The sequence below is a fragment of the Lithobates pipiens genome, unplaced genomic scaffold (genome assembly GCF_037356315.1).
Source record: "Lithobates pipiens isolate NorthernLeopardFrog02 unplaced genomic scaffold, aLitPip1_a1.2 Scaffold_13, whole genome shotgun sequence".
NCBI classification, from domain to species: Eukaryota; Metazoa; Chordata; class Amphibia; order Anura; family Ranidae; genus Lithobates; species Lithobates pipiens.
This window is the reverse complement of record NW_027507718.1, coordinates 249,005,422-249,025,731: the sequence shown is the minus strand read 5'-3', so window position 1 is coordinate 249,025,731 and position 20,310 is coordinate 249,005,422. Positions and strand designations below refer to the sequence as shown.

The window sequence follows — 20,310 nt, the reverse complement described above, 5'->3', positions numbered from 1 at the left end:
GAAGATCAACTATAATACCCCATGTCTGGAGTAATTGCATGCCATCTTCAATGGTAGATATAGCAAAATGTTTCCCGTTTGTAAGTGGTCAAGATAGTGGCTGGATGTCTCCATTTGTATGTGATCTTATGATTAGATAATGCCTTTGTTACAGTTTTGAGCTGTCTTCTCATTTGTAGTGTAAATTGCGAGAGATCGGCGAATAATTGTATATCTGAGTATGGTGGTGGCAGAGTAGTTAGCTCCCTCACTTTGGAGAGGATTTGCTCTTAAGCTTGATAAAAATGAATTCGCAGATTAACATCTCTGGGAATTGATTCTTCTAGATGTTTTGGTTTGGGAATTCTATGAATACAATCGATTGTAAGTTCAATCGGCGATAATTCTGGCAATAATGTAGAAAATAGTGTATTTGCATAGTTACGCAAGTCCATAGGTAGAACTGACTCTGGTATTCCTCTCATTTTTAATGTTGTTTCGACGTGAGTGGTCCTCGATCTGCCAGTTTCATCTTGACCCACATGGAATCATCTTTTTGTTCTGTACATGCATCCACTAGCTCATTCACTGTTTCAGTGCATTCCTCCATTTTGTTTTCAACGTATTGCAGTCTACCATCCATATGTTTCATATCAAGAGAGCATTTATGAATCATGGAGGATAGATTAGATATAATAGATGATTGTAATGACGCAAGCATTTCTTTCATTGTGGTATCTAGTACTGGCTGACCTGATGTTGGGAAAGCAGCTATAGATGTCTGTAATGAGGACATAGCATTATCACTATGCAGAGCTGTGTTCACAGTATCAGCTGCCTGACGAGATAAATCCAGCTTCATCCGCGATTTTGCGGTCCCTGAGATGTTGGGGATAGTTGAGAGGAGCCATTAGAATATGAGGATGATAATTCCTCATACATTTCAGGTGGATGGCTAGCAGAAAGGTTTGTGTGAGTTTTATTATTTTTCCTCACAGCTCCGGCGGCGCCATCTTGGATTTTAGTCAGCTCACTGCTCTGTTTAAATGTAAATGATGACAGCTTTTTTGGTCCCCTTTCTTGTCCTCTTTTGTGAGACATTATTGCCCCTACTGTCCCAGGAGTACTGCAGAGTATTTAGGTATGTTTTTAGAGGAAAATATCTGCCTGTTTTTTGCTGTTAAACGGCCGGCTGTGGAGAGCTCTAGGCTTAAGCAGCCATCTTCTTCAGCGCGCAAGCCACACCCCCTTCAGCGTGCAAGCCACGCCCCCAATAAAGTCCTTTTTGAAAGATTTTATTTTGCAGGGGTAACATCCAACAACACAGTCTCGTATAGGAACAGAGGGCAAGTGTGAAGAACTCCTTGAACTGCAGACATAACCAAGTCTCTAGTACCACCCAGAGAGTAGCCACTCACAGCTAGGCACTTCCAAGCTGAACAGATCTCTAACCAGAGATCATGGCGATCAGCACATGGATTCAGAACTTGTAAAATCTCACAACATGGACAAGTTGTAACTGAAAGTGAATAGGAACCTTTTTCCTCAGTACCTGGAATGTTCTCTGTCTCCTTGATAGTACTGGAAAAGGCGTGGATTCGTCAATGTCCTTCCCAACTCAGTAACCAGGCACTTCTCAGGATGGGAAGAGTCCTCCCCCGGTCACTTTCCCGAGCTGCGGTGCCTCTCCAAGCCGAGAGCACACCCAGATACCTTGAATCCTCCCTCAGTTACTGTGCCTCGGACCAGCCAGTTCCAAGACTCGGGAACAGACGGATCCCTACCCCAGACCAGGCAGGTCTATTGGGGGTAACTGACAGAAGCATGTTGCGGGATGTCGAACACCCTGTGAACGGGACCCCTCACGGGGCTACCCCGGTCCTGGAAAGAAGACCAGACCACACGGGCCTCACGAACTCCTACTGAACACGTGACCTCAACATCTTAAGTACCCCTTCCCAGACTCCTCAGCAGGGCCCGGCACACCCACTGATTGGTTCCGAGAAGGCTGATACCCAAAACGTCCAACCAGGCCTGGTTCTGGCTTGTCATGTGCACCTCACTGTATACACATGACCAAGCAGAACTTCTAACACAGCCCAGCCAAACTGATGTCAAAGTCAAACCTACATAATTAACCCTCAGAACCACACTACTGTTCTGAGGCAAAAACAAAATTTGCACATGAGTGACACTTTGTCCAAAATGTCATCCGCTACACTTGCAAGGAGAGGGGGGAGGAACTGTGCTAGAGAATTGACTCTTTCGGAAGTTGTCATATTTGACTACTTTGTAGTCTTCAAACCCATTATAATGCAAGGTCTGTCATGTTGACATTTTTTTTTCCCCTGCCGTCCAGTGTGCTGTAATGATGATCTGTAGCAATAACCATTACATGCCATATATTACTCATTGGAACACAATGTGACATCAAGAAAGTGTGCATGTTTGGGCACATGTATACTTTATACATGCAACCAAAAACAGGTAATTTTCGTGCATACATTGGTCGTTATGGTTAGCACAGACATTTGCCCACTATGACTGATAGGAAAGCTGTAAAGTTCCTCTACCATATAAAAGTGGAACTAAACCCTACTGTCCTTTTTACAGTCAAGAAACTGTAATCTTCTCCTCTCTTTCGTGTTTAGTGGCCATGGTGCTGCACATACGATCAGTTATGATGCTAACCATTTGAAGGCTTGACAAGCAATTTTGATAGTTATCATTCATGGCATGGCTTGAAACGGTTTTTGGAAATGGTTAAATTGATGGGTTTAGTTCCACTTTAAGAAAGAACTATATTAAAATCTAGATCTGTCTCCCAGGCTGGTATACATTAACAGATTGCTAACATGAGTTAAGCTGGCCATACATTATACAATTTTCTTGTTCAATTGCCTTTAGATTTACCTTCAACTATGTAGTGCAAGGGCCTGTCTGATTGCGTACAAATTCAAAGTGTTTAGGTTTGACCTCATTATATGGTTTTGATAATTGAAATAAATGTGGATTGATTTGGATTTCCCCTGTTTATTATAAATGTGTGTTATCTTGTCTATCAAAGCGCTGATAAAGTTAATAGTGATAATATGATAACAATGTTAGCTATAAAACTAAACACACTGCTTAAATAAGCAAAGATCTCATTTATTTAACAAGGAAGTAGGAATGCTAACATAATACACAAAAAAAAAAAAAAAATTACAGAGCATATAAAATGAGAGGTGAGGTGATACAATACCCCAAGTCCTTCCTTTCAGGTTCTTTATGCTGGCTGGGCTTGAGGACAAAAAAAAAAAAAAGCAGGCCTTTTACTTTTAAAGCTCACTCAGACACCACCAACACAAACGCCCACTGCCCGTCTGTCAAATGATAATCCATAAGGTCGTTCTTCCTAATCACCAGGAAGTATATTCTTCTCTTGCCCATCTTCCCGGAAGCATGCTGTATCTCCACTAGGGACACCATTAGTCCATGAATCGCTGTTTTTGACCCAGGTCATATTTCATTAACAGCTGGCCTCTCATGTTGGTGTAACCTTCCCAGGAGTTCTTATCTGGGGCTCCTTTACCCCCCTATATCGCATCAGGAGGCCTATGCGAGAACATCATGTTGGGATATAAATTCCCATTTATGACTTCTTGTCATGAACACCCTGCTCGGTAAACTTTCTGTACTGGTATTCCAAGATGGCAGTTTCCAACATAGGCCAAATGTCTGTATCAACCAGGCAGTAAAAATCCTGAAATATAGGATATAAAACCATGTTACATTCCAACAGTAATTCTAAAGGAAAATTAGTAAAATGTCTGGCTAGCCTTTGTGTCTTTATTTTTGCAAAAAACCCTACTTTCTTCCATCCCTTATTATTCAGCATTCTGCTGTATTATCTCATTGGGGTTACTTGTTTTCCTTGCATTTACATTCCAATCACAATCAGTGCCACTGGCTAGTCCGCTCCTGATGAGACATTGTATTCTCACAGTGAGAAATTTCCCATCCACATTGAGTGACAACATATTTAAGATTGGGAGATTGACTGTTGGTTCCTGCAGAGACTTTCACAACTGACTTTGTGCTATGGTATACTTGGTGCATGCAGTGATTGTTGCTAAAAGGTAACTTGTAGATATTTTACACCATGGTGGAAGGTTATTTGAAATAATATTAGAATATTTTTATTGTCATTCCAAAAATGTGATGCGTGAAAAGGAGGAAAAAAGCTACTCTGATTTATGTGAACAGTAATAAAATCAAATAAGTATGTAAACATAATACATGTAGCCCATTGTCCCTAGAATGGGGCTGCAGGTAAATTTAGTTGTGCTGGGTGGTAGCCCACCTGGCTAATTTGTAGTATTTATGGTTTAAATGACTTCTGTACTAAGTTGTGGCTTCTCCCTTCTGTCAGGTGGTGGTGCTGTTGCCTCTGACATTAGAGTGATGAGCTGCACCTACCTAAGTTATGGATAACATACTTTTCTCAGCCAATCTTATTTGCGGCTGAACAAGCTGGGAAAAGCTATTTAATGGAAAGAATTCAGGTGACCAGGGTCAGTCTTCCTACCCAGGGCTTCGGCCTGGGTGGATGTGTATCCAACTCCTGGCTGCTAGGCCTGAAGCCTGAGGCTTATCCAGGTGGCTTCCGGCTGCTCGGCCTGTCTGGGGCCTATCTGAGTTTTCACGTTTATCCAGAGGAAAGTCTACCAAAGATCTGGAATTTATTCTAGAGGGATGGAGTTCTATAGAAACACCAGAGGGGACTCTTCATGAGCTGGAGGCTATGAAGTGGCTGGGAGGACTTCAGAGCGAACTCATCCAAGGGAACCGGTGTATGAAGCTTTGAGAAAAGTTCAGTTACCAGAGGAGACGGCCTATCCTACAAAGTACAGATGTGCTGATTCAGCTTAAAGGCTCTTTTTCCTTTACAGTGGTCTACCTTACCTGACCTATTTTTGTATTTGTCTGTTGCTGATTGTTGTTAAGGGTGTCCTGTGCCCTTGTCCCCTCTCTCACACATTTTTCCTGTTCTGAAAAAAACTTTTTTTTTTTTTTTTTGTTAAAAGCATAAAAGTGACTGGTGCCTAATTTCTTTCTTGTTCATCGCCCACCATGCCCACAAACCTGCACCCAGAGAATGTATGTCAGCCACCCCTACCCCTGGTAGTCACTATCAGGCTAACGTAAAATTTGGGCAGGTGCAACATACATAAAAAAAAAAAAAAAAAAACTACTAACAAAGTGCAAAATTACCAATATCAATTTGCAGCAATGCCCATAAAAGAAATAGTAATGTTTATCAGCAATAATTAATGGTAATACAGACTTTTTCAATCCTACAGCATCAGGGAAATCTTTTCCAAAGCCTGGTGGTCCTAGCTCTGATGCTGTGAGTCTATGAGCAGGATGGGAAGAGTCCTGCATAATAAGGGTTATCTCCTTATACCTGCTGTTGTAAATATTATTTATGGTGGTCCTATTGCTGCCTTTTTTTTACTTTTTCCACCAGCTGCAGTGCATGTATATCTGCAGCAATAACGGTACCAAACAGTAATGTAAAAAAGCCCGCTTTCCATTACACACCTCTAAAATGAGCTAAGAATTGAAGTACCAAGGTCAGCATCCTTCAATCTCCTCAAAATAAAGATGTTGATAGGACTTTGTCACTATGCTGGCTGTATTTGTGCACCAGGTGAGGTTTTCAGAGTTGTGCACTCCCACATATCTAAGCAAGGATTCTTTTCAACAGCCTCACCACCAATATGTGTGTGTGTGTGTGGGGGGGGGGGGGGGGGGGGGGGCTTAATGCTGGTCCTCCCAAAGTCTAATAATCTCCCTGTCTTTGTTAATGGAGAAATTAACTTTGCACCAGACTTCCAGGTTCTCTACTTTGTACCCATACTTGGACTCATAACAGTCCCACTACTGCTTTATCTGCACACTTCAAAATATGATTGCTCAGTTACTGTACTTAGAAATGTTGTGTACAGTAATGGGCTCAAGATGCATCCCTTGGTGGGAACCAGTGTTGAGGATGCTAGAGGAACATAACATGACTTCTAACAGACTGGGGTCTAAAAATCCAGTAACCAGTTGCACAAAATTGGAACTCATTCCAAGTAATGTCAGTTTATCAGAATTTGTGAAATAGTATTGAAAGCAGAACTAAAATTCAAAACTGCAATCGAACATAAGAATGCTTTTTCACAAAAGAGCGAAGTGAACTACTGATGAGATCTGCAGTGGATTGGTTTTATGTCTATGCATACCGATGGGGTCAGCAGCAGTTGATGGTTTTTATTATTTATTTATTTATTTTTTATTTTTTTTATATGTGCTATTGACAACCTTTCAAAGCGCCTCATCATCATTAGGGTTAGTGCTTTAGGGCTATGTAAAGAGGCAATACTATCAGGTATCAGTTGCTTTTGAGTGCCAAAGGTTGTGAGCCTACTGACTTTAGCAATGGAAATCCAGCCCTGCCTTTTAATAAGATGATTATTAATTTCTTTTCTTTTCTTATAGTGTGTCTCCAGGCTTTGAGGGCATGAAACAACAAGAAGTATGCAATAAGATTGTGGCAAAGTTGTTAGAAGATTATTCAAAGTTCTTTGAATGTGAGCAAACAGAAAAGGACAGCTTATGTGAAGATATGGCCCGAATAATTACAGTAAAGGTAAATAAAATATATATATTTTTCTGATGTTCATCTGTGAGGGATTTATACAAGAGTGTTAAATCCTATGCTTGAAGCACAAACTGCTTTTAACACAGGATAAAGAAGCCAGATGTATGAAGAAAATAATATAATCATAGAGTTAAAAATAGCCCACACATAATACTGTACATTGTCCATAAAAAGTAACACAGGTAATTAGAATGTTCACAAACCTCTCATAATGTATAGTATTAGCTGCTGAAGTGTTCCTGTTCCAGCACAGTGGAATACTTTTAGCTTTCTTAGAAAATGGACTGCAAGTGGCTGCTAAGCAAATAGCTGTAACCTTGCAGATCTGTAAGACAAATTGTCTTAACTAATTAGAAATAATTTTCCAACAGTCCTGTGCTCAAGAGCGCTGTCATGTACCAGTCAACTTTTTGAAATGAGAAAGCGGGACACCCTTTTAGCACAAGGTTTGTAGGCGAAGGACTCGTGTCCCCTAGTTGTGTACCACTATAAACTAGTAGGTTTAAAAAAAGTAAAATTTTTTAAATGGCACCCTAACTTACCAAAATATACCTGCATTTAGCACAACACAAAGAACAGATGTTAACATCGCTGTGTTGTAGCGGGCTGCCTTGGAAAAGTGGAACAAAGGTGCAGATCTGTTAAAGCCTGCATGCCATGTATTGGCAGCATGTAAAATGAAGGGGTTTCCATAAAACAATGTATGTTGTTACGCAACCCCTTGCTCTGCTGGAATCCTCCTTCTGTTCCTGTTACCAGGGCAGGCCTTTCAGGTATGGAAGGACATGTGACATGTACACATCTGATCCTCCACATGTGATGGCACTTGGGCGCCACCCCCCTCTATCCTCGCCACCCCCTATATGCAGTGGATAGATTCATGCCCCCTATTCATGTGTCTGGCCCCATTCGGGTCACTGGACATATGAATTAGATTGGCCATAGGCTCTAATAGGCTTAAAAATAGGATGGACTTGGGATGCAGAGCATTGCATCTGGAGCTCATCCAGGTGTTGCAACAGCGAATGAAAGATAGCTGTTACAACACTGATCCTCCTCCTGACCAATCGGGATACAGGCATGAAACCTGTTTCTCGATTGGCCAAAACGCCAGGCGATCCTATTGGACGCCCAGCGCTGGGAAGAGGAGAGAGGAGACACCCCGGAAGCTGCTCCAGGAGAGGACACTGGAGCAGCTTTCCCCGAGCCTGCCATGCTCTCACCGCTTGCATCCAGGGTAAGGACAGCGGGTAGTGGGGGGGGCTGTGTTAGTGCCACGGGGGAGGGGGTAGTGCAGCTCCACTGGCGGCCCAGGGATGAAGGGTTATTTGCCACCCCCTCAAAAATAAACCCACCAGTCGCCACTTGGCAGGCCTAAACACTGTCACTTGAAGTGCATTAATATTATCCACCCGGATAAACTCCGATGCCATCTAACATCAAAGCTTACTAGGAGTGATCTCCTGTAGTGAGGTGGTGGTGAGGAAATGTGAATGGGTGAGTCTTTCTAGGACAATGGACTTTCAGCAGACAGTTTGTTACCCAGTCTTGGCAGCACTTTCTTGGATGCCTATGCTGCTTTTAAATTATTTTTTTTAAATTTTTTTTTATAATTTAAAAAAGGAATCTCTTCCATCATTTTACAAATTTTATCTCCCAAACCATATGTACATTTCAAGGCTGAATAAAATATGATGGCCCCAAGGGAGCATGTATAACAGATGTAAAACACATTATATGTCCAAGTTTGTTCTTTTAGCACTTACACGGTAGTGTATTACATGCATGCCATTAGGAAGATTTTTCCATGTCTTCTTTGTATTACTGTATGACCTCCTGCCTTGGACACCAAATAAAGATTAAAGTGTATGTGTGTGTGTGTATATGTATATGTATGTATGTATATGTATATGTATATGTATATATGTATATATATATATATATATATATATATATATATATATATATATATATATATATATATATATATATATATATATATATATATATATATATATATATATATATATATATATAATATACTTAGCCATGCATTTCCTAAGTATTTTAACTGTTATGAACCTATACCCAAAGCAAACCTATTGCTTTCTTTTATTTGCTGAAGGTAGACTAGGTTATAGTATAGACAGATCTGCCTTTTGATTGTTGCTGTGATTGAGGAGCAAACAATTAAATCAGGAGTATGGAGCATTAAACTAGCATCCAGAAGAGACTTAAAAGAACTCCTGTCATATAATTTATAAGATCCTAGTTTATATAGGGGCCAGTGTGTGTTCCAACTTGTATTTAGTAAGCTATGACATGAAAATTTTTACCTGTGTGTTGCAAATATCAATTATGTATTTGTACTTTTATCACAGGAATTTAATTCAGATAAGCAGTTGATTCCAACAAGGTCTGCTGAAATTGAGGTTCCTTCTATATCTCCACGAATTATGGTAGGTTTAATAACAATTTTTTATATATAGTGCAGAGGGTTGAAATGCCGCATGCAGAAACGTCTAGAAACCAGTTGGGCATTTGGTTATAAACGCTTTTAGTGAACAGTCTTGTAAAAATAGCTTCTGGTTGGTTGCTAGTGGGGCAGGCATACAGCTAGCAGTTTCATTTCCACTTCAGAATCCCTGTTCATTTTCACCTGCCATGTTAATATAATATAGGAGTCTAAGTGTCCACTGTATGACTAATTTCACAGTTCATATTCTGTAATTAACACAGGTGCATTCATTGGAACAGCCATTGAAGACCAGTAATATTGATATAGACAGCCCTAAATTATCACCAAGATTAAAGGTAGGTGAAGAAGACTTTTTTTTTTTTTGTTTCCTTAACCACTTCAGCCCCGGAAGAATTGACCCCCTTCCTGGCCAGAGCACTTTTTGCGATTCGGCACTGCGTCGCTTTAACTGACAATTGTACGGTCATGCGACGTGGCTCCCAAACAAAATTGACATCCTTTTTTTTACCCAAATAGAGCTTTCTCTTGGTGGTATTTGATCACCCCTGTGGTTTTTATTTTTTGCTCTAGGAACAAAACGACAATTTTGAAAAAAAACGCATTCGTTTTTATATTTTGCTGTAATAAATATCCCCCAAAAATATATAAAAAAACATTTTTTTTTTTTCCCTCAGTTTAGGCCGATACGTATTCTTCTACATATTCTTGGTAAAAAAATCGCAATAAACGATTGGTTTGCAGAAAATAGGGGATAGTTTTTTGGCTTTTTTTTTTTTTTTTTTTTTTTTATTGTGACTGGGACATTATGACAGACACATCAGACATTTTTGACACATTTTGGTACCATTGTCATTTATACAGCAATCGGTGCTATACAAATGCACTGATTCCTGTGTAAATGACACTGGCAATGAAGGGGTTAACCACTAGATGGCAGTGTGTGGGTTAAGTGTGTCCTGGGGCATGTTTCTACTATTGGGGGTGTCGCGGCTGTGTGTGACACGTCACTGATCTCTGCTCCGATCAGAGAGCAGAGATCAGTGACACTGTCACTAGGCAGGATGGGGAGATGCTTGTTTACATTAGCATCTCCCTGTTCTTCCTCCCCATGAGGCGATCACAGGGACCCATGACTCGACTCAAGGAGCTTGGCGTGCGCGCGCGCTGGCCGCCTCGTGATTCTGTATGAGGCCTTCTGCCGACGTATATTGTTGTGAGGCGGTCGGCAAGTGGATAAAGTGCATGAAAACTATATTTGTGTAAAGCCTAGATGTGTCTATGAAATTGTAGCTTTGCATTTATACATTTTTGATCTGTTGGCTTTTGTGCTGGGTTTGAAGACATAGAGCTTATTAAATCACGATATGAACACCACCCCACTTTCCAGTTAATTCAGGTATTTTCAGTTACGTGTACTGTTAATGTACTGTTAAGTACATGATTTGACAAGCTTGCCTGCATTAAGCCCTAACCTGCACCCAACTGAAAACTGACAAAAGTAAGCCACACATGACTGGTCAACATTTTTACAGATTTATTACTGAAAACAAATGGAGTCGATGCACTTCCTCTGAAGCGTTTCACCCAAAGTATAGACTTAAATCGGTGTTTGGGCTGAAATTTTTCTTTTTAGATAAAAATACCCTTCCAATACTCATGCCTAGTGTGATCTAATAAATGTATGCTGTAAACTAAGGCCCGTTTTTAGTATTTGTGCAGCGTTGTTTTCTTTGTGAAGTCTCAGAAGATCGCGGCCATCTCCTTCGTGGGCATCCAAAGCCACACTGTCCTCCTCCTTCCTGTATTCCATGCATGCTGGCTACCCAGCATGCGCAGTGTGGCATGAGCGAGTCTAATCACTTGTAGGTCGGGTTACAGGAACATGCTATGACCCGGTGATGCCTATTGCCTCCTGGGATTGATGACGCGCATCTCCGAGGAGACAATGCAAAGCTGTAAATGACGTGCAATGCCGTGGTTATAAAGGAAGAGGTGAAAAAAGATAAATGTTGAAATAAAGTGAGCCCCAAAAAAAAGCCAATTCGCTTTAAGGGTACACATTAGTGCTGGATGGTGAGGAGTGTAAAATGTGGGTGTAACTCCGCGTTAAAGCAGAACTTAAGTCTGCATACTTGCCTCTCCCAACGGTGCTGTGCCGGCATCTTGTTCTGAGTGTCTGTTTTTGGGTTTCTGCATTAGCCAGCAATGGATGACATCACTTTTGGCATGTTGCGGAGGCCATCATCCCGGCACTCGGAGACTGGCCCAGCACCATAAGCTAAGCTGCACATGCACAGCTTACTTTACAGTGCCAGAAGAGACTACAAGCAGGCAGGTAGGGGGATTTTATTGCAGAAGAGACAGTGTATGTCCCTTCTGTTAAAAAAAATTGCCTGCTCATGTTGTCTACAGAGGGACTTCAGATACACTCTAAAGTGTACACAAAGATGTCTAAAGATACACAACATAGACTGTACACTGGTGGATAACGTAAGCCAGTCTTAAAAAAAAAAAAAAAATTGCCAGGACCAGATGGTTTACACCCAAGACTCTTCAAAGAGCTTGGCCAATTTATTGTTGGACCATTATTCCTAATCTTTGAATGGTACCATCTGATTGGTGAAAAGCTAACGTTAAACTAATATAGAGAAAAAGGGCTGAGCTATATACAGTACATAGGAACTACAGACCAGTCAGTCTAACATAAATAGTTTGTAAACTATTGGAGGGGTAATCGGGGACTATTTCAAGCATTTGCTGATGAAAATGGTATCATAAGTAATAACCATCATGTTTTTATGAAGTATTGTTCATGCCATTCCAACCTATTAACATTTTATGAAGACGTGAGCTGTTAGCTGCATAGAGGAAGGCCTGTGAGCATACACTACTGCATAAATGCTTACTTTACAAACTGAGGTCAGTTGGCATTGATATGTGTGTGTACCTGGATAGAAAACTGGTTACAGTAGTGCATCCAGAGGGTGGTGATGAATTGCGTATTTTCAGAATGAGTGGGGCGCTGCAAGACTCTGTCCAGGGACAAATAATGTTCAACTTGTTCATAAATTACTTAGAGGCGAGTATAAATAGTTCAATCTCGGTGTTTGCTGATAATACAAAGCTACTGTAAGCAGATTAATAACCTTACAACAGGACTTTGCAAATTTACAGAAAGACCTCGATAAAATGGGAATGGGCAACTACATGGAAAATGAGATTTAATAATGATAAATTTAAAGTAATGCACGCGGGGGCTAAAAATAGGAATGCAAGTTACTTGCTAGGTGTGGAACCTCTGGGGGAATGAAGGATGGAAACTGATCTGGGGGATTTAGTAGATCACAGGCTCTGCGATGGCATACAATGCCAAGCTGCAGCAAGCAAGACCAGTAGCCTATTAGATACATTTTTTTTTTTAATACATGCTATCTCAAGAGAGAAATGTATAATTCTACCAATTTATAAAATTCTGGTTCAGCCATATCTTTGAGTATGCCGTACATTTTGGTAACCAATCCTCAGGAAGGATGTGCTGGAACTGGAGAGAGTCTAGAGATGGGCAACAAAGCTAATAAGTACAGAAATAGTGTTGTGCTGTTAATGTGCTGCAGAAATATTCAAAATAATTGTTCTGTGTACCCAATTTTACTTAATCTTTACTAAAATGTATACATTTTTCTAAGAAAAACAAATATCTTTCTGAGCCTTTAAAGTTCCACCCCTTGGTGGACATATAGTTCTTGATAGTGTGTGTATATGTATGTATATAGTATGTGTGTGTGTATATATGTGTGTATATATATATATGTGTGTGTGTGTGTGTGTGTATATATATATATATATATATGTATATATGTATATATGTATATATATATATATATATATATATTATAAATTTAAATACTCTCACTGCATCAATTGACGTAGTTATATAAGTACCTGTAAAATGCACTATTATATTGATCAGACTGACTAATACAACCCAAGAAATTCGAGAAAAAATAGCCCAAAAGTTTGACCCTGCTTGAAGTGTCGGGTTTTTTTTTTGTAAACCTGCCCAGACACAAGCAGGCATGACTTGATCATCATCAGAGCAAACAGTATGCAAAGCACTGTATATAATGATCCCAGAAATAGAAAGGTCAGTAAGTTCATGTCAATGCAGGGGGGGGGGGGGGTCAAAGAGGAAGAAGCTAATGTTGGCTTATTCAGGGGGACCAATAGATATGGAGCACATTTTATAATCAGTCCACCTAACCAGAGGCAAAAAAAAGAGTACACAGGCCATTAGAACATCAACTTGTCCAGACAAAATCAACTGATTCTGGCTACTGTAATTTCATGCCCAAAGATCTTTTTCAGTTGAATCTGAAAGCTTTTTTAAAAAGCGATAAATGTCTGGCTCAAAGGTTTCTCTCCTCTCCTGGTGTTGCTTCTATTTAGGCATAGTCTTGGGTGCTCCTTTGCTGGGTTTTTTCATGCCTTACGGGAGGAAAGGAGTGTCGGCAGCACAGGAGCTCTTTACAGGTGCGGCTAACTCATTATTTTTCTCATACACGCCCCTGTAATTTGCAGGTTGTTACTAATCTATAACCAGCAAGAAAATTCTCTATGGCTATATGTGTAAGCAAGCTTGTAGCAAAACTGGAGATGGAAGAGATTAGAAGTTTGTGTAAATTTTCAGGTATTTACCTGAGATTGGAGGCACAGTAGGTCATATATTGGTATTTTTTTGTTCTGAAATGACTGAACAGGAGTGCAGATGTATGTTACGTATTCACTATGCCAGCCTTTCTCAACCTTTTCAACACAGAGGAACCCTTGAAATTGCATTCTGGTTTTGGGGAACCCCTGCAAAAAATTACTATATCTACAGCTCCTGATACATTGGTGGGACGAATGCTCCTATAAAGGACGAATGCTCCTTTTTTTCATTGGTTAGGTTCCCACTGACACCATTCATCTTTCTAGCTATCTGTTTGGTGGGAATTCTATCTGAGAGGCAGAAATTGCTCAAGGAACCCCTAGCAACCCCTATAGGGACCTTGGGTTTCATGAAACCCTGCACTATACATATACCTGCTAGTCTTTCTTGCTTTTAAATATTTTTAGTTTTGATTTTGAAACATTTATCTGTCAATGTTGTTTGGTGCTCCTTTAACCAAACAAGTTCATTAAAATGATTGAATCTGGGTGTTTTGGTCCTTTTTAAGCTATATACTGTATGCTTTTCAATATGCAAACATTTCCATCCAGAAATAAACCTCGTAATGCTTTACATGATGTGCTTAGTACCGTATATACTCGAGTATAAGCCGAGATTTTCAGCCTCTTTTTTGAGGCTGAAAGTGCCCCCCTCGGCTTATACTCGAGTCATCGCTGTCTGCCCGCTCGATCAGCGTGTCGAGCAGACAGACAGCGGCCATTCTATGATTCAAAAGCCGCGCCTCCGGCTCCGCCTTCGCCTGTGATAGGCGGAACACTGAATTTCCCAGCAGCCTGTGTTCCGCCTATCACGGGCATCGTCTCATCCTCGTACTACGGACGAGGATGATACGACGTCCGTGATAGGCGGAACACAGGCTGCTGGGAAATTCAGTGTTCCGCCTATCACAGGCGAAGGAGGAGGCGCGGCTTTTGAATTTTACAATGGCCGCCGACGAAGAGGGCACGGGACGGAGGCACGGCACGGGACGGGACGGGACGGGACGAAGGCAAGGCACGACACGGGACGGAGGCTTGGGACAAAGGCTCGGGACACAGGTAGGCTGGACACACACACACACACACACACACACACACACACACACACACACACACACACACACACACACACACCTGTACTGCCCACTAAACATGATGGGATTTTTGTCGTGGCTATGACGCAAAGTGGCTGCTGGATGGTCTTCTCTGTGTGGGTGGCCAGCGGGAATAAATCTGCGACTCAACTATTCCCTTTTCCCTGCCAAAGTGAATGGGTCCTCAGCCCTGGTTCACACTATATTGCCATGCAGCTAACACTGCAAACCCTATTCATTTCCGCACTGCGTTTTGCGATCTGCTGTGGGTGTAGGTGCAGGTAGGCTGGACACACACACACACACACACGGATGGAGACACACACACACGGATGGATGGATGGATGGAGACACACACACACACAGGGATGGATGGATACACACACACACAGGGATGGATGGATGGATGGAGACACACACACACAGGGATGGATGGATGGATGGATGGAGACACACACACACAGGGATGGATGGATGGATGGATGGAGACACACACACACAGGGATGGATGGATGGATGGACACACACACACACAGGGATGGATGGACGGACACACAGGGATGGACGGACACACAGGGATGGACGGACACACAGGGATGGACGGACACACACACAGGGATGGACAGGCATGTCTCACCCTCGGCTTATACACGAGTCAATAAGTTTGCCAGTTTTTTTGGGGGTAAATTGGGGGCCTCGGCTTATATTCGGGTCGGCCTATACTCGAGTATATACGGTAATTTATGGCTTATTTGCATTTTTGTTGTATATTGACAGGATGACATTTTATCACAATCAGGAAATGGTTCAAGTAGTGTTCCCTCTCCATTGCCAAGAAAGGTAAGGAAGAGAGCAATAGAAATATGTCACATTGTAGAGCATGGTAAAGAGGTAAATAAAACATTTTATTACTGTGTAGATAGCAGAGTCAGTGTTTAAAATGTCTATAAACCCACGAATGTTATATATTATAGCTTACCAGCTATAAGCTGCCGGATTCATTTGCGATGATCGCTAACTGCTGCTATTGCCACTAGCAATAATCACGGTCTTCTCTTGGTGGGGGTGGCATGGCTCCCCCCACCCCCGGTGGGAACAGACAGTTGCAGGAGGGATTCCCCCACCCCAGTGGCATGGCTCCCCCCACCCCCGGCAGGAGGGATTCCCCTGTCAGCACTGTCTGTGTTGATGGGGGAATTGTACAAAATTTGCATAGTTTATGGCCTACCTTTATTAGTGTTTGCTTTCTCGATCCAGCGATGTCCACGAGAACCTTGGCTCTCCGGGGGGTCCCAATCCTGATTGGCTTTTGGCCAAAGGTGAACACGCTCGCCAGTCCCACACATGAGCAAGCAAGGATCGTCCCACACGTGGGGTATCGGCGCAAATGTCGGATCGTGGGCAGTAATTCTAGCACTAGACCACCTCTGTAGATATAAAGTGGTAAGCTGTAAATTCTTTTAAAGCGTCGCCTATGTATAGTAAAAGTTTCTTCGATTTGTCGCTGTTGCCTGGGCGTGTGCAATTTTAACACATGACATGTTTAACTATTTTTACTTTTTTGTTTTTTGCCTTAAAATTTAAAGAAGTGTGTTTCACAAAAAATGCTGCGCATATACTGTGTGACATAGAGAATTGCAAAACCCGCCAAGTATTAGGTTCTAAGTAATTTTCTAGCAAAAATCAGTTTTTCACATGGAAACAAAAAGTGACAGAAAATGCCTGGTATTTAAGTGGTTAATGTTTGATTCTTCACATGACTACCGCCTCCTCCTGGTCCCAGACATTGGTGAGCATGCCTTTGGGCGAGGTGTTATTCCACATGCAGGGCTAGAGAACCTGTTCATCATCTGGTGAAGAACCGCATACAACTTGGAGTAGTCGGCAAGGATACCATATCGTACTGCCCCCAGACCCCCCACAAATGCTTATTTTATGCAGACAGGTTCCCTGTTTGTTAATTCAAAAGATCCTAGATGTTCTCTGGCTTCCAGACCAACTATTTCTAAAAGATTTGTCAGGTTATTGTGCAGGTCTATGAGTTGCAAAATAGTGTATCTTAAAGCCCATTCCACTAGGTCAGTCAGTCAGTGTTTATTATTTTCATCATCAAGCCTCATTGTCAAACATGTGTAAGGCTGTGGTCTTCTGTATATGCTTTCTCATGGTTTTACAAGGTTGATGTCTATCTCTGCAGATACTAGTTTCACTAGTTTCTGTGAGTGGCTATTTAATGTCTTAACCACTTCAGGCCCGCCGCACGCCGATATACGTCCTTACTTTGAAGAGGAATATCATTGTTATGGCAGCAGTTATCCTCTTCTTCGACCGACGGTCCGCTTTCCGATGAGAGTGGTCCCTACTGGCACGCTCTGTTGCCCTCTGCCACTACCCGAAGCTGTCGGCAGCGGCGGATGCAATCGAATCTTCACCCTTGCTAGGTATGGAGAAGTGCGAGGGGAAGATGGCCCCCACCCCATAGTTGCCAACTGTCCCGAATTTCCTGGGACATTCCCGGGATTAGGACATTTGTCCCAAATTAATTTTGTCCCAGGAAATTCGGTTTGTCCCAGGAAATTGAATTTCCAGTTTTTTTGCCACCGGCCGCTAGAGGTCATTGTCTCCGCCGGCCGCCATTTTTAAGAAGACCAGAAGTTGGTCTACAATATAGAGTACCTGTGGCGCCGACCACCCCCGCTGCCAGTGTGTGTATATGTGTAAAGTGCAGTGGGAGCGGGGCCACAGTTAAATGACTCTCTGCGCGGCAACGGTGGCCAGTGTCTGTCACTGTGGATGTCGGGGCAGGGGTCAGTCGTCGGATGTCGGGGGCCAGTCTGTGAATGTGGGGGCCAGTGGTATGTCATGGGCCAGTCTGTGAATGTGAGGGCTGTCGGGGGGCAGGTCTGTGGTATGTGGGGGGGCAGGTCTGTGGTATGTGGGGGGGGGGCAGGTCTGTGCAGGATGTGGGGGGGGAGGTCTGTGCAGGATGTGGGGGGGGGGGCGGTCTGTGCAGGATGTGGGGGGGGACGGTCTGTGGATGTCAGAGGGGCACCAGATGTAAGGAGGGGCTCCGCTGATGGACACAGATGTGAGGAAGGTACCTCTGATGGGGCACCTTATGTAAGGACAGACTCCGCTTGGGACACCTGATGGTATCTGGTGGCAGGCAACGTGGCTAGTGACGCGCTCATGGCTCCCACTGATTCTGCATTATGGTGAGTTGAATGATTTCATTTCATATTACAATGTAATAATAGAAATAATGTGCTTCAATCATCCTGACACCATAACAATCATGGCGCCGGGATGATTGAAGCGCCAACACCAGGTATTTGGAGTATCTTTTATCTGCTGATTGTCAAACTCTGGAAAACACATATTGCTATTGTGGTGTAGGATCGGGGGGCTGCTGTCCTTCCTTTCCCTCTCTCCATCCCCCTCCTTTCCCTCTCTCCATCCCACATTCATCTCAGACTATAACCACACCCCTTTGAGCCACGCCCATGTAAGCCACGCCCACTATTTTACGTAAACCACGCCCATATTTCGGCGCAGCACGCTTCGCACGGCACATTTTTTCCTTTTCTTATGCCGCACCTGTAAACTCATGCCCCGCCCCCTAATTATATCACGACTCCGCCTACTACCAAAAAAGTGTCCCGAATTATTTATTTTTTTACAATGTTGGCAACTATGCCACCCATCTCTATAACATTGCAGGGCGGAAGCAACATCAAAAAAAAAAAAATAATAATTTTAAATAAAACATTTTTTTTCATTGTATTCTAGTGTAAATATGAGATCGGAGGTCTTTTTGACCCCAAATCTCATATTTTAAGAGGTCCTGTCATGCTTTTTCTATTACAAGGCATGTTTACATTCCTTGTAATAGGATTAAAAGTGACACAAATTTTTATTTTTTAAAACGGTGTAATAATGTAAATTAAGAAAAATTTTTTTTTTTTTTTTTTTTTTTTTTAATGCGCTCCATCCCGCCGAGCTCGCGTGCAAAAGCAAACACATACATGGGTAGCGCTTGCATATGAAAACTGTGTTCAAGCCACACATGTGAGATATCACCGTGATCGGTAGAGCAAGAGCAATAATTCTAGCCCTAGACCTCCTGTGTAACTCAAAACATGCAACCTGTAGAATTTTTTACATGTCGCCTATGGAGATTTTTAAGGGTAAAAGTTTGTCACCATTCCACGAGCGGGCGCAATTTTGAAGCATGACATGTCTGGTATCAATTTACTCGGCGTAACATTATCTTTCACAATATAAAAGAAAAATTGGGCTAACTTTTTACTGTTGTCTTATTATTATTTATTTATTTTATTCAAAAAAGTGTATTTTTTCCCCAAAATGTGTGCTTGTAAGACCGCTGGGCAAATACGGTGTGACAGAAAGCATTGCAACGACCGCCATTTTATTCTCTAGGGTGTTAGAAAAAAATGTATAATGTTAGGGGGTTCTAAGTAATTTTCTAGCAAAAAAAATGTTTTAAGTTGTCAAAAACACATCTCAGTATTTTTTTTACTTGCCATAAAATCATTTATTGGAGTTTGAGGGACTCGGCTTCCTCTCTATGTCCATTTTCTTTTGTACTGCTTGCTATAACTAGGCAGGAGTGAAGTGGGAGGGGCCTAGCTGCAAGTCGGGGGGGGGGGGGGGCTGGCCTTTGGTTTTCTATGCGCCTAGGGTCCAATTTTTCCTGTGGTTGGCAGTACAACCCAACATCATTTACTATCAAACTGTGTTCTTTTAATGGAAGTAATTTTGCTCCATTTAAAATGCTGCCTTTGAATTTTAACGTAATATCCATTTAAACTACAACCTGCATTTTATAGAATTACAGATCTCTAGGGAGGTAGCAGAAAGCACGTACACACCACAGGCTCAAAGCAAAGTAAAACAAAGCAGAATTATATTTCTATGAGAAGGCTAAAAATAAACAGATTTTCAAAGATTACCAGTTGATGGCCCTTCTGCATTTGCTAATTGTTTCCGGTGTGCATGTCAGTTTTTTTTTTACAGGGTACACAGTGTTTAAAGAGCAGGAAAACCACAAGCCATCTGTCATGTTAGTGACACTAGAGCAGTCATAAAGCTGCACACAGAATTTTATACCCATTTCCAAATTTAGTTGATAATTATACAAAATTCCTTTGCTATTTTACTTAATGCTTTGGTTAAAATGCATGTGTATTTACAGTATATATGATAAACTGGTGCTCCTCGAACCTTGCTCAGTTGCACATAGACCTTACAATCTTTGCAGTGATCTAGTGCCAACTGCACTTCACCATATTTCCTACCCACCTACAATGGCAGCTTCCATTTAGGACACAACCATCCAA

At 41.9% G+C, this 20,310-nt stretch overlaps 1 protein-coding gene across 4 annotated transcripts in view; it reads left to right on the top strand.

Moving 5' to 3' along the window:
* Positions 1-20,310, top strand: part of FAM13A (family with sequence similarity 13 member A) — a 290,352-nt gene that overhangs the window by 70,452 nt on the left and 199,590 nt on the right. For 3 of the 4 annotated variants that reach the window (XM_077476499.1, XM_077476500.1, XM_077476496.1), the window contains 4 exons: positions 6,508-6,658; positions 9,052-9,129; positions 9,410-9,484; positions 15,728-15,790. In XM_077476499.1, the coding sequence (XP_077332625.1) occupies positions 6,508-6,658; positions 9,052-9,129; positions 9,410-9,484; positions 15,728-15,790 (367 nt within the window). The remainder of the gene's footprint in view (positions 1-6,507; positions 6,659-9,051; positions 9,130-9,409; positions 9,485-15,727; positions 15,791-20,310) is intronic. The other variant, XM_077476498.1, reaches the window with a different exon arrangement.